Source organism: Leptonychotes weddellii, chromosome 10, assembly GCF_054177405.1.
Source record: "Leptonychotes weddellii isolate Sample4059 chromosome 10, ASM5417740v2, whole genome shotgun sequence".
In the NCBI taxonomy this organism is placed as follows: Eukaryota; Metazoa; Chordata; class Mammalia; order Carnivora; family Phocidae; genus Leptonychotes; species Leptonychotes weddellii.
In genome coordinates, this window is record NC_138378.1 from 91026065 (window position 1) to 91038618 (window position 12554).

The following is a 12554-nucleotide window of genomic DNA, read 5'->3' on the forward strand; positions in this document are numbered from 1 at the left end:
TTTATGTTTAAAGTAATAACTGATAGGGACCAACTTAGTATTGCTGTTTTGTTATTTGGGTTTTTTTGTACATCTTCTGGGGGACTTCTGGGGCACTGTGCCTCATTTCGTCCCTTAATGTCTTCCTTTGTATTTGATTAATTTTTTTGTAGTGACACATTTTGATTCCTTTTTCATTTCCTTTGTGTATATTCTATAGACTTTTTCTTTGTGGTTATCATGGGGATTACATATAACATCTTAAAGTTATAATAATCTATTTTAAACTGATACCAACTTACCATCAATATTGAAATTTTCTTTGGTTTTTGAGCCATTATTCTGGAGCAGGCATTACATTAAGCACTTCACACTTAGCTCAATTTAATCCTTTTAGTAAGCCTCTGAAATGGAGGTATTACTGTCTGTATTCTACAAATGAGGAAACCAAAACACAAGGACAATAATTAATTAACCCAAAGCCACAATAGCTGGGAAGAAGCAAAGTCAGAATTCAGTCCGGATTGCCACACCCTACCAAGTTCCACCCGGCACCATGAACAGTCTGAACTCCTGTTTCCTCTTCATTCATCACATCGGGATGGGTGGCCACATGGCTTTGTCAAAACATGTAGCTGACTAGTCCCTTTCTTCCCCAAACACATAATTGATGACTTTTCTTTTTTATTTAACATTTAACATGGGTGTATATGCTAAAATGGAAGCATAAGAATGGCAAAACAGAGTTCAGACTTGAAGGTGTACAATAGAAATATTAGTTTAAAAAAAAAAAGAAATATTAGTTTTCTGAGGTTTACTGTAGGCAACTTATAGTGGAAATTTTCTTTAAAATTGTAGAACAGTTTTTTCAATAATGAAGCAAAACTTGGAACTGTTCATTAAAGTAGTAAGTATATATTTTAAAAACACTGTAGGTTGGATTGTAGGGGGTTGTTTAATGAATACATGTTCTTCTTCTTTAACAGTTTACTGCCAGAAACATTAATTGGAAGTATGTGTTCCATTCATTTGTTGGTATTTTATCGCCAAATTCTTGGAGATGTACTCCTGAAAGACAGGATGAGCATGCAAAGTGCTGGTAAGGGTCTTTGCAGTTTCCTTATGTACAGTAATGCATCATGCTTTGAGTAAATGTAACCTATGCCATCCTTTATCTTCTGCTTCTGAAGGTGACATTTGGAATAAAATATATTGAATTGCGTCAATGTGAATAAATTACCTCAAATGCACAGCATTGTACTCCATTGTGCACTTGTGTATATCCTGTGTGAGCTCAGTATATATTCAGTTCTTTACAATATGCATATTTTCACATTACAAATTCTGGAAATTTAAGATCCTAAAACTCAGATATAATCATATTTTCCCTCAATGTCTTGAATAACCTGTTTTTACCACATGTTTGGCATATACATCATCTTTTTGGGAAGAGACCAAAATCATCCAAAATAACTGGTTCTTAATGCATGCAGTTTAAATATCAACAAATTAGGAAAAATTGAATACAGGTAAGAGAAATTCTACAACTTCTTTGTGAGCTTGAAACTTTTTCCCAGTAAACTGTTAAAAAATAATTTTAAAAAAATAATGACTTGTCGCACATGATTGAACTTGCAAAGAGATATACATGTGTTATAAGAATTGCCTCTGGGGGCGCCTGGGTGGCTCGGTCGGTTAAGCATCCAACTCTTGGTTTTGGCTCAGGTCATGATCTCAGGGTCCTGGGACTGAGCCCCGCATTGGGCTCCACGCTCAGTACAGAGTCTGCTTATCCCTCTTCCTGTGCTCCTCCCTCCCCCTCCCCTGGAATAAATAACTAAAATCTTAAAAAAAAAAAAAAAGGCAGTTTAATTTTAATGAAGAGTCTTTGAACTCAGTGACTCAGTAAGCAGATATGTACTGAGTGCCTCCTATATGCCAGCCATTGTACAAGGCCCCGTGATGGACGTGACAGGCACGGGCATCCCTACCCTGGTTGAGTGACAGACTTCAAACACAAAATTATATGAATAATCCTTTTCAACCTTCTAAAATAAGTGTTCTAAAGGAAGAAAGCCAACATGAGCATACACTAGGAAGACCTCAGGGAAGTCTGTAGGCAAGTAATATTAAGATAAGACCTGAGAGAGGAGTTAGAGGTGTGCGGGAAGAGCATGTCTGGGCAGAGGGGCCATTATCCAAACTCCCGGAGCAAGACCACCCAAGTATGTTGGAGGGATCGCAGTTGAAAGTGGGCCAGTGTGGCTGGAGCAGGGTGAGCAAGACCAAGAACCCTATGATGGCTTAGCACTCGTGCATAAGTAGAGTTCATGGTTAGACAGGAGTCCTTTCCCAGGGACTTAGCACCTGATAGGGAGATAGAAATGGAACTCTGCATCAGGGAAGTACCACCATTTCTCAAGGAATAATTATAACTCCAAGGGAAGGACACTTTAAGCTTTTTCATCATCACTTGCCTTTGAATTTATTTCAGTGACTCTAGAAAAACTTCATGAATGATATGGCTTCTTAGAGAGAATAAGGCTTATTAGCTTTTTTGTTGGGAAGGAGATTACTCAGAACCATTGTCATCATTTGAATCTGACCATCAGAATAAACCTGGTAAGGCCTAGAGGAAGGATTTTTCTCTACTGAGGAAACAAGACAGTAGACTATATTGCCCATGCCATTTCAAGAGTGTCCTTCCTGCTGTGCTTCTTTGCACAGGTCTTTCACGTGCCATTATTTATGGTGGAATATCAGTATTCTCCTACACAATATTTAGGCCTATGGCTAGAATCCTCAACTCCTGATTCCTTTCATTTTCATCCACCACCATCCATTGACCCCAACACCAGTTCTGGGGTCCTTCCCTGAGCTCTGGTGGACTGGAGTCAGGCCTGAGCAGCCTGCCCCGGGTCTCCTATCCCCCGGCACTTATTGGTTCCTGCTCAGCCTTCTAAGAGCAGGGGTGCTTCCTAGCTGGTTCTTTTTTTTTTTTTTTAAATTCCAGTATAGTTAACATACAGTGTTATATTAGTTTCGGGTGTACCGTATAGTGATTCAACAATTCTATATATTACTCAGTGCTCATTGCAATAAGTGTACACTTCATACCCTTCATCTATTTCACCCATTCCCCCACCCACCTCCCCTCTGGTAACCATCTGTTCTCTATAGTTAAGAGTCTATTTCTCATTCGTCTCTTTTTTCTTTGTTCATTTGTTTTGTTTCTTAAATTCCACATATGAGTGAAATCATATGGGATTTGTCTTTCTCTGACTGACTTATTTTGCTTAGCATTATACCTTCTAGATCCATCCAAGTTGTTGCAGATGGCAAGATTTCATTCTTTTTTATTCCTGAATAATATTCCTCTGTGTGTGTGTGTGTGTGTGTGTGTATCTCTTCTTTATCCATTCATCAGTCTATGGATATGGGGCTGCTTCCGTAATTTGGCTATTGTGAATAATGCTGCAGTAAACATGGGGGCACATGTATCTTTTCAAATTAGTGTTTTCAGATTCTTTGGGTAAATACCCACTAGTGGAATTGCTGGATCATATGATAATTCCATTTTTAATTTTTTGAAGAACTTTTTCCTACAGTGTCTGCACCAATTTGCATTCCCACCAATAGTGCATGGGTGTTCCATTTTTTCCACATCCTTGCCGGTACTTGTCATTTCTTGTGTTTTTTATTTTAGCCATTGTGACAGGTACGAGGTGATATCTCGTTGTGGTTTTTTGTTTTTTTTAGAGAGAGAGAGAAAGAGTGCAAGTGGGTGGGGGAGGGACAAATGGAGAGGGACAGAGACAATCTTAAGCAGACTCCACACCGAGCACGGAGCCCGATACAGGGCTTGATCTCACGACCCTGAGATCATGATCTGAGCTGAAATCAAGAGTTGCACGCTTAACTGACTGAACCACCCAGGCGCCCTTCTTACTGTGGTTTTGATTTTGATTTGTCCTTGATGATTAGTTATATTGAGCATCTTTTCATGTGTCTGTTGGCCATCTGTATGTCTTCTTCAGAGAAATGTCTGTTTATGTCTTCTGCCCATTTTTTAATTGGATTATTTGGCTTTTTGGTGTTGAGTTATATAAGTTCTCTAACTAGTTCCTTTTACCATACCACAGTTACATCATAAGGAGGAAAGAGATTGGGAAATGACAAAGAAAGAACAAAATTTTCTAGTTTTATTCTGTTCAGAGCCACTTTAGTTTCTCCCTAAAAGCTCTATCTACTTGGTACAAGACTCATTTCAGAACTCCCTGCGGTATGAATATAGGTGTGGATGGAGGTTGAGCAGACAGCTTTGAGCCCTCCTAGAGGTTAAAGTGTGTAGAATGTGTTATCAATAAATTATGTGGCACAATAATTTTTGTCTGAATGAATGTTTTTATGACTGTTGCAGTCAAATACATTGGACGAAGTTTATATAAAATCCTTTTTGTTCTTTTGTATTTCAGACTTAATTAGTAACCCAGTGTTGGCCACCTTCCCCAAGCTCTTGGAGCAGCCTGACATGATGGACGCACTCAGGGTAGGTAGCACACACCATGATGGAAACCTGATGGGTTCTGAAATTAGTTAAACACACCATGTTAGTGAATTCTGATACCTGCTCTAGGGTTTCTTTGGGGTTTTTTTCCTATTTGGACAGTGTCTCCCAACCCCTGTCCATTGTCTAGTTAACTTGGTCTCATCCTTCCCTCCTTAGTATGAATGTTACTTCCCAAGACTGCCTTCCCTGCCCCGATAAGCAGATGGAGTACCTGCTATGCACGCTGCTGCAATCTCTTGCCTGTTGTTTATTCCTTGACTTAAGATGGCCACTGATTGTGTCCTAAGAGCAAAAATCCAAAATGGTTTGTTAGGTAAATCAACTGACCTCTCAGAAGAGAATCAGGGCATGCATATAATTTTTTATTTTAATTCAACATATACTGTCTGCTATATGAAATAGCAACTGGATATTAGTCTCAACCATATGAAATCTCTAATTTTCAGCCATTTTTTGAACTTAATATGTCAGAGTCAGCAAATATTAGGAGTCCATTGTGCCTGCAAGGCAGTACTCAGATACCATGATAAGTGCCATCAGGGATGTATAATCCAGGTCCTTGAAGATTTAAAGAGGGCAGCAAATGAGGATCAGGAACCTGTTTCATAAGAGGTCCTCAGTGAGATAGACCTAATAAAAAGCTGGGGCCAAGTCGGATTTTGACATGCTGAGATGGGAGGGAAGAAATTACAGATAGAAGGATCAGCATGAGCCAACATTTTAAAGCAGGAAGGAATAGAGAGTATTCTATTTGCTCTTAAGAAGAGCAAAGGATCCAGTTTGGCATGTAGAATGCCATCTGCAGGGGGGCAAAGTGGATCTGAGTCTTCACATTGCCAGGAAAGAGTGTGTATGGGAGACGGTGGATAATCTGTACAGGGTTCTGCTTTCGGAAAGCCTCTGACACACAGGCAGAAAAGTACCCATACAGGAGGGAGATGAGCTACGCTAGCAGGTGATTCCTGTCAGTAAGGATAGAGGTCCTGTGGGCCTGACAGAGAAATGGAAGGAGGAAGCAATCACCGGCAAAGATTTTTACAAAGATTTTGAAGCTGATTTCATGTGATGGTTTGGCTAGGTTTGGCATGTCAACAGTAATAATGAAGTTTTCTGCAAAAAGACTTAATGGCATATGACTGTCCATAATTTCAGACAAGTTCATTTGGCACTAGCATTAGATAATGCAGAATTTCTCTTTTTTTCCCCTATAAAGTCATTAGTATCGTAATATCTATTCATTATACAGAACAGAAGTCCACTGATTCATTCGACAAGTATTTTGCGAGAGCTCACTGTGGCTACGGCCCCGTGTAGGTGCTGGCATTTTCTCCAGGTGTGTAACACTCATAGAATCTGGAGCTTTAGCACTAAGCTAGTCTAAATTCTGCATTTCTTGATGAGCAGATAGCCCAGGCAAGTGCACTGCAGGTCAGTCTGGGTGCGTCCAGATGCGCCACCGGCTCAAGAAAAGGCACATAGGTGAAGTTGTTCATACACATTATTAAAGTGAAAAAAAATCATTTGAGTTGTAGTAAGTGTATTTAAATATATATATTTACATTTATGTATCTGCCTGTAAAACTATCTGGAAGAATATACTCTAGAAAGGTAATACTGATTACGTCTGGATCATGAGTTGTTTATCTGTATTAACTTTTCCACAGTTAATTATTTGTACAATAAATAATAAAAATAAAAAAGAGCGCTTTATTTCTATACTCTTGAGCCCTGTCTTCATGGCATACCATGTTACTTAGGATAAGCTGGCCTGTGAGGTGGTAGCTAATACAGGTTAATTTCTCACTCATGGTACCTTTCCAGCATGGATCAGTGGAAGACCCTGCTCCATAGTCACCCAAGGATGCAAGCTAGTGGAGGCGCCACTTCCTTATAGCGTCATCTAGAACAGGTGGCTTCTCTGTTGCCAGTTGCACATGAAGGGAAAGAGAGAATAGAGGATTGTCCTTGGACTTTCCACTGCCTTTGCCCTGAGGTGGCATAGGCCATTTCTACTCACATTTCGTTGGCCAGAACCAGTCACAAGGCCCCACTTAACTTCAAGAGAGCTGGGAGATGGCGTCTTCTGTTTGCTCCAGAAGGAAGGAAGAAGTGGATCTTGGTGTATAGTAGTGACCCCCCAACACACACACACACACACGCGCGCGCGCGCGCACACACACATACGTTTGCTGTTCGACACTGAGTTACTATAAGTGAAACACCTTACTGCTTGCTGGTAGCTCAGTGAAAAATAAAGTGAGACCTTGACACAACAAACAGTAGGCACATTTTACCAGCTGTTAAGTCTAAAGTTGCTAAGTGATAGTCATGTGAAGCCAGATACCTTTTAAAGTTTCTATCATGAAGTGTGTGAGCCTCCTAGCATCAACTTAGGTAAGTGTAGTTTGTTGGTGGTGTTTTAATAATAATAATAATAATAATAATAATAGTACCTGCCTGTTTGGTAAAGCACCCTGGCTCTCTAAGGGTCCTCTTCAAACTCTCCAGGACCCACAGGTGCAGCAGTCAATAAGGTGGTGGACCACAGTCTCATAAGGTGGTTATTTCATGGTAATAACTGACCATTCATGGTAACAGATCATGGTAAATGGGACCATCCCAAGACGTGGCGCATTAGGGGCACAGCCTGTGATCTCTTGGTAGGAAATTTCTCCTTCATTTCATGGAGAATCTTGTTCTTGGTGCCATGTGTCATCTTCACCCCAGGGCCTCCCCACTGAGACAAGGGCTGATGCTTTCATGGAATCCATGAAATCAGGCACCAACAGGAGAATCCCTGCAGGCAGGCACAAAACGGAGCCTAGAGTAGTGGGCACATTCCCGCCCTCCCCCCGCCGCCCCCCGCTCACAGTTTGCCCAGAACTGGTGCTGAGAATGTCTTCAATTCATATTTCTGTGGGAATAATTGCACTTGGTTTGTTTTTTAATTTCTTTAAAGAAGCTTGTGTGAAGTTTTATGAACAGATGGGGATATTTACTTGCAAAGTTGTACTTCATTTCATCTCCTCCTGGCCCCCGTCATCATCACAGCAGACAGAATTGCAGAGAAGTATGGTATTTGGCAGAATTCTCTATTTTCATTACCGTCTGACCTTAAAACCTTAATAGTATTTTACTGTTCAGGTGCTATGTTTCTGCATTTTGCATGGATATGTTCGTGTTTCACTGATTCTGTTCTTAAATTAGTTTCGACTTAGAAGAATCATGATGCTTCCGGTAGCTTTCACCGCCCTGTGGGTCTGGTTCTGGTCATTAGCAGAATCTGTAGGTGCCTACAGATTCACTATTTATATGTATAGGGTCCGTACAGCGTTTTTAACCCTGTCCATATGTTTAATTACCGTGAAATTGCAGAAGTGTGGCAAAGGCTTATGAATACTGGTATTAATATAACATATTTATTTGCTTTTTAGAGTTCATGGGCTGAGAAAGAAAGCACATTAAAAAGATCAGAGAAGGTAATGTGATTTTCCACGCTAAACTAAATATTTGCAGGGCTCACTGCTTGCTTACACATGCTAATAATGCTTCTGTCTTAGCCAAAGTAGCCATAGTCATAATCCCTCTTAATCAGATAAACTGTGCCATCGTCGTTGCAGAGACATGTTCCAAGAAGGTATGGGTGAGCGAGTCCCAGTGTGAAAAGAAACACTTGATCAAAACAATCATTTCAGATCACTGAGTGTTATTTGAGGAGAAGTTTCTAAACAAAGTCTCCAGTTGGCTATCATATTTCTCTTACTTTAAAAAATTCCTCTAGCTCTCAAAGTCCATATCATGTAAGGAGAAGGAAAAGGAAAATTGGCCTACCCAGTGTAATACATTGAAAAAATGTATGACTCATGCTTACATTACCATAGAAGCTTGGTGATTACCAAACAGAGCTTGTATTAACCAGTGAGTAATGGCTTCACTGCTCCCATCCAGGGTTGACAAACTTTTTCTGTAAAGGGCCACATAGTAACTATTTTTGAGTCTGATTGTGTTATCAATAAATTATGATAAGAGACCTTACATACAACACTCTGGTACAACACTCAACTCTGCCATGGCAGCACAAAGCCAGCTACAGACTACATGTGAACTCTGAGCGTGGCTGTGTTTCTCTAAAACTTTGTTTACAGAAAGAGGTAGTGGGCTGCATTTGACTTATGGTCCATGGTTTTTGGACTTCAAGTCTAGAATGTTAATTATCTACAAGGAACATGGGAGAGCAAATTAAAACTCCTAAAAATTTTAAGAAACATAAACTGTTTATTATATATATGTGTATGTCCACACACAGACACACACACTATGTATTGTAAAAGTGTGTTGTATCCTTATTTGAGCTTCCATTTGACCAGTAGTGTCTACACTTGACCTTTGCTAAAACCGGCAGGTTTAATGCTTTTCTAAGGCAGCAGTGGACAAGGTGCTGGGCCTCAGACCTGTAGAAATTGCGCCCCCCCCACACACACGGTTGCTTGGAGGGGCAGTATCCATATGTAGATCTGCTGCGTATAGATATCTCCACCTTCAGACTTCCATGCTCCCTGAGAGTCCTACCCCAGCCTGTCAGTGTCAGGGGTTGACTGGTTGTGTCCATACTGCAGTACTTTTGCTGTCTGGAGAAGATCTGCACATTCTTACTCCTCGGGTCTCCTTTCTCTGGATTTCATGCCACCCTTCACTTATATCAACGTGATATTGTCTCTGATATGCTGTAATCTAATTAAGTGCATACAGCCAACTTCACATTGTGTTTTAGTTATGTTCACCTGGAACCACACCCTTGTCACCAGAACTAGATTTCAGCACCCCAGTGTCCTCAGTGGAATGTGTGAGACACCCTCAGGGGAGCTTAGGAGACTCGCTGGCCTGGCGTCGAGTCTCTCCCAGACTCTCAGGGAGAATAGCTCATCTCTCCTCCATAGTGACTCTTGCTTGCTTCCACTTCAGAGAGTGCGGTTTCCCGACTGAGTAGCTGGTTCAGAGCCAGTTACTTGCCAGACACTAATGGCACCCTCCACCTCACCCCTTAGATGGATTTTAGTTTACAGAGTTCATAGTATGTAACACTTAAAAAGTATTGATATAGATCATTTCACATTTATTTGTGGTGGTGGTGTTTTCCCAGAGAGACAGAGAGTTCCTGAAGGCCATGTTTCTCCTGGTTTACCACGACTGTGTGGTCCCTCTTCTGCATTCCACACTCCTGCCCCCGTTCAGATGGGCAGAAGAGGAGACAGAGGCTGCCCGGTGGAAGGTTATTGCTGACTTCCTTAAGCAAAACCAAGAAAACGAGGGCGCCCTCCAAGCTCTGCTGTCGCCAGATGGAGTCCATGAACCTTTTGACATTTCAGAGCAGACCTATGACTTCTTGGGTGAAATAAGAAAGAATGCAGCCTGACAGTGGTGGCCCTTGACCCTCAGCTTCCCACTGAATCTGATGGACCCCCTTGATGACCTGAATAAAATGACAGAACCAAAAGTAACTGTCACATTATCACTACGGCTTTATTCTTTTTGTACAGATCACATTCTGTAAGAAATACTTACCTGATAATTTGAGTATATATTAACACAATAGAATACATTTTATAAGGAAAATAGTATTATTGAAATTTAGAGAAAATTTTTTTCAAAACCAACTAACTTAAAGTTGACTGTATCCATAGATTTGTATAAAAGCAAGATTTTATCAAAAGCTAAATTTATGATTATTCAAGAAAGTGAAAATACGAATAAACTATTGGGACTACATCAAAATAAAAACTTCTGGGGCGCCTGGGTGGCTCAGTTGGTTAAGTGACTGCCTTCGGCTCAGGTCGTGATCCTGGAGTCCCGGAATCGAGTCCCGCATCGGGCTCCCTGCTCAGCGGGGAGTCTGCTTCTCCCTCTGACCCTCCCCCATCTCATGTGCTCTTGCTCTCTCTAAAATAAATAAGTAAAATCTTAAAAAAATAAAAACTTCTGCACAGGGCGCCTGGGTGGCTCAGTTGGTTAAGCGACTGCCTTCGGCTCAGGTCATGATCCTGGAGTCCCTGGATCGAGTCCCGCATCGGGCTCCCTGCTCGGTAGGGAGTCTGCTTCGTCCTCTGACCCTATCCCCTCTCATGTGTTCTCTCTCTCTCATTCTCTCTCTCTCAAATAAATAAATAAAATCTTTAAAAAAAAAAAAAAACTTCTGCACAGCGAAGGAAATGACAAAACTAAAAGGCAGCCTACTGAATGGGAGAAGATATTTGCAAATGATGTATGTGATAAAGGATTAATACCTGAAACATATAAAGTATTGATATAACTCGATACCCAAAAAACAATCCAATTCAAAAATGGGCAGAAGGCATGAACAGACATTTCTCCAGAGAAGACATACAGATGGCCAACAGACACATGAAAAGATGTTCATCATCACTTACTATCAGGGGAATGCAAATCAAAACTACAATGAGATATCACCTCACACCTGTCAGAGTGGCTAAAATCAACAACACAAGAAACAACAAGTGTTGGTGAGGATGTGGAGAAAAAGGAACCCTCGTGCACTGTTGGTGGGAGTGCAAGCTGGTACAGCCACTGTGGAAAACAGTATGGAGGTTCCTCAAAAGATTAAAAATAGAACTACCCTACAATCCAGTAATTGCAGTACTGGGTATTTATCCCCAAAATACAAAAACTAATTCAAAGGGATATATACACCTGTATGTTTATAGCAACATTATTCACAATAGCTAAACTATGGAAAGAGTCCAAGTGTCCATCAATCGACGAATGGATAAAGCAGATGTAGTATATATACAATGGAATATTTTTCAGCCATAAAAAAGAGTGAAATCTTGCCATTTGCAACAACATCGATGGAGCTAGAGAGTATAATGATGAGGGAAATAAGTCAGGGAATGACAAATCTATATGATCCCACTCGTATGTGGAATTTAAGAAAACAAACGAGCAAAGAGAAAAAGAGACAAACCAAGAAACAAGACTCTTCAATTATAGAGAACAAAGTAATGGTTACCAGAAGTAAGGTAGTGGGGTTAGGGGAAATAGGGGATGGAAATTAAAGAGTACACTTACCATGTTGAAAAAAATAAAATGATTAAGAAAAAGAAAGTGACTAACGTAACATAATAAAAAAAAAGAAAGTGAAAATACAGTCCACAGAATGGGAGAAAATAATTGCAAATCATGTCTGATAAGAGGCTAGTAGCTAGCATATATAAATGTATGATTATTGCTAATGAAATTTATGTTGTGAAATGAAGGGGAAATCAGAGAAACTTGTGCTGTTAATCACTTGATTCAATCTAGTATTGAATGTGCTTTATCCTAATTATATATAAAAGCAGGATCTAGTTTTGCCTTTTCAAGTCCATATAAGTGCTCAGGGGTGCCTGGGTGGCTCAGTTGGTTGAGTGTCTGACTCCTGGTTTCGGATCAGGTCCTGATCTCATGGGTTGTGGGATCCAGGGGCCTGCTTAAAGATTCCCTCTGCCACTCTCCCCACTCTGTCTCTCTCTCATTCTCTCTCACATGCGCTCTTTCTCTCTCTCTCAAATAAAATAAATAAATCTCAAGTCCATATAGGTGCTCTTTCAAAAAAAAAAAAAAATTTTCAGGCTTTGGCGTAAGAGTTAACCCACCCCTGTGTCAAAGAACAAAGGTTTCATTGCATTTCAGATAAACTTGCGACTGCTGGTGAATTGTCCCAAGCCTTCACTGTTAGTAGGAATAGTACAGCAGGGATTTATGAAATGCCTACTGGGCATGTTCACAGTTAACTAGGTTAATCCCCACAACTACTATCGGAAGTAGGTACTGGTTCGTTCCAGTGCTACTGCTGAAGAAACAGGCTGGTCAGGTTAATCACTTTGTCCAAAGTCAGAGCTAGTAAGTAGCGCAGCTAATATGCCAAGTAAAGGTACCATGTATAATTTTCTGCAACCTAAGATACTCCTTTCATCAGGACAAAGGTTGAGGAATTGCATGTGCAAATAAA

At 40.5% G+C, this 12554-nt stretch overlaps 1 protein-coding gene across 8 annotated transcripts in view; it reads left to right on the forward strand.

Moving 5' to 3' along the window:
- NPHP1 (nephrocystin 1) overlaps window positions 1-10064 on the forward strand; it is a 53758-nt gene extending 43694 nt beyond the window's left edge. For 7 of the 8 annotated variants that reach the window (XM_081796803.1, XM_081796806.1, XM_081796805.1 and 4 more), the window contains 4 exons: window positions 966-1078; window positions 4455-4528; window positions 7984-8028; window positions 9690-10064. In XM_081796803.1, the coding sequence (XP_081652929.1) occupies window positions 966-1078; window positions 4455-4528; window positions 7984-8028; window positions 9690-9962 (505 nt within the window). In that variant the 3' untranslated portion in view covers window positions 9963-10064. Of the gene's footprint in view, window positions 1-965; window positions 1079-4454; window positions 4529-7508; window positions 7602-7983; window positions 8029-9689 lie in introns of those variants that run through there. The other variant, XM_081796809.1, reaches the window with a different exon arrangement.
- Window positions 10065-12554: the final 2490 nt, after the last annotated feature.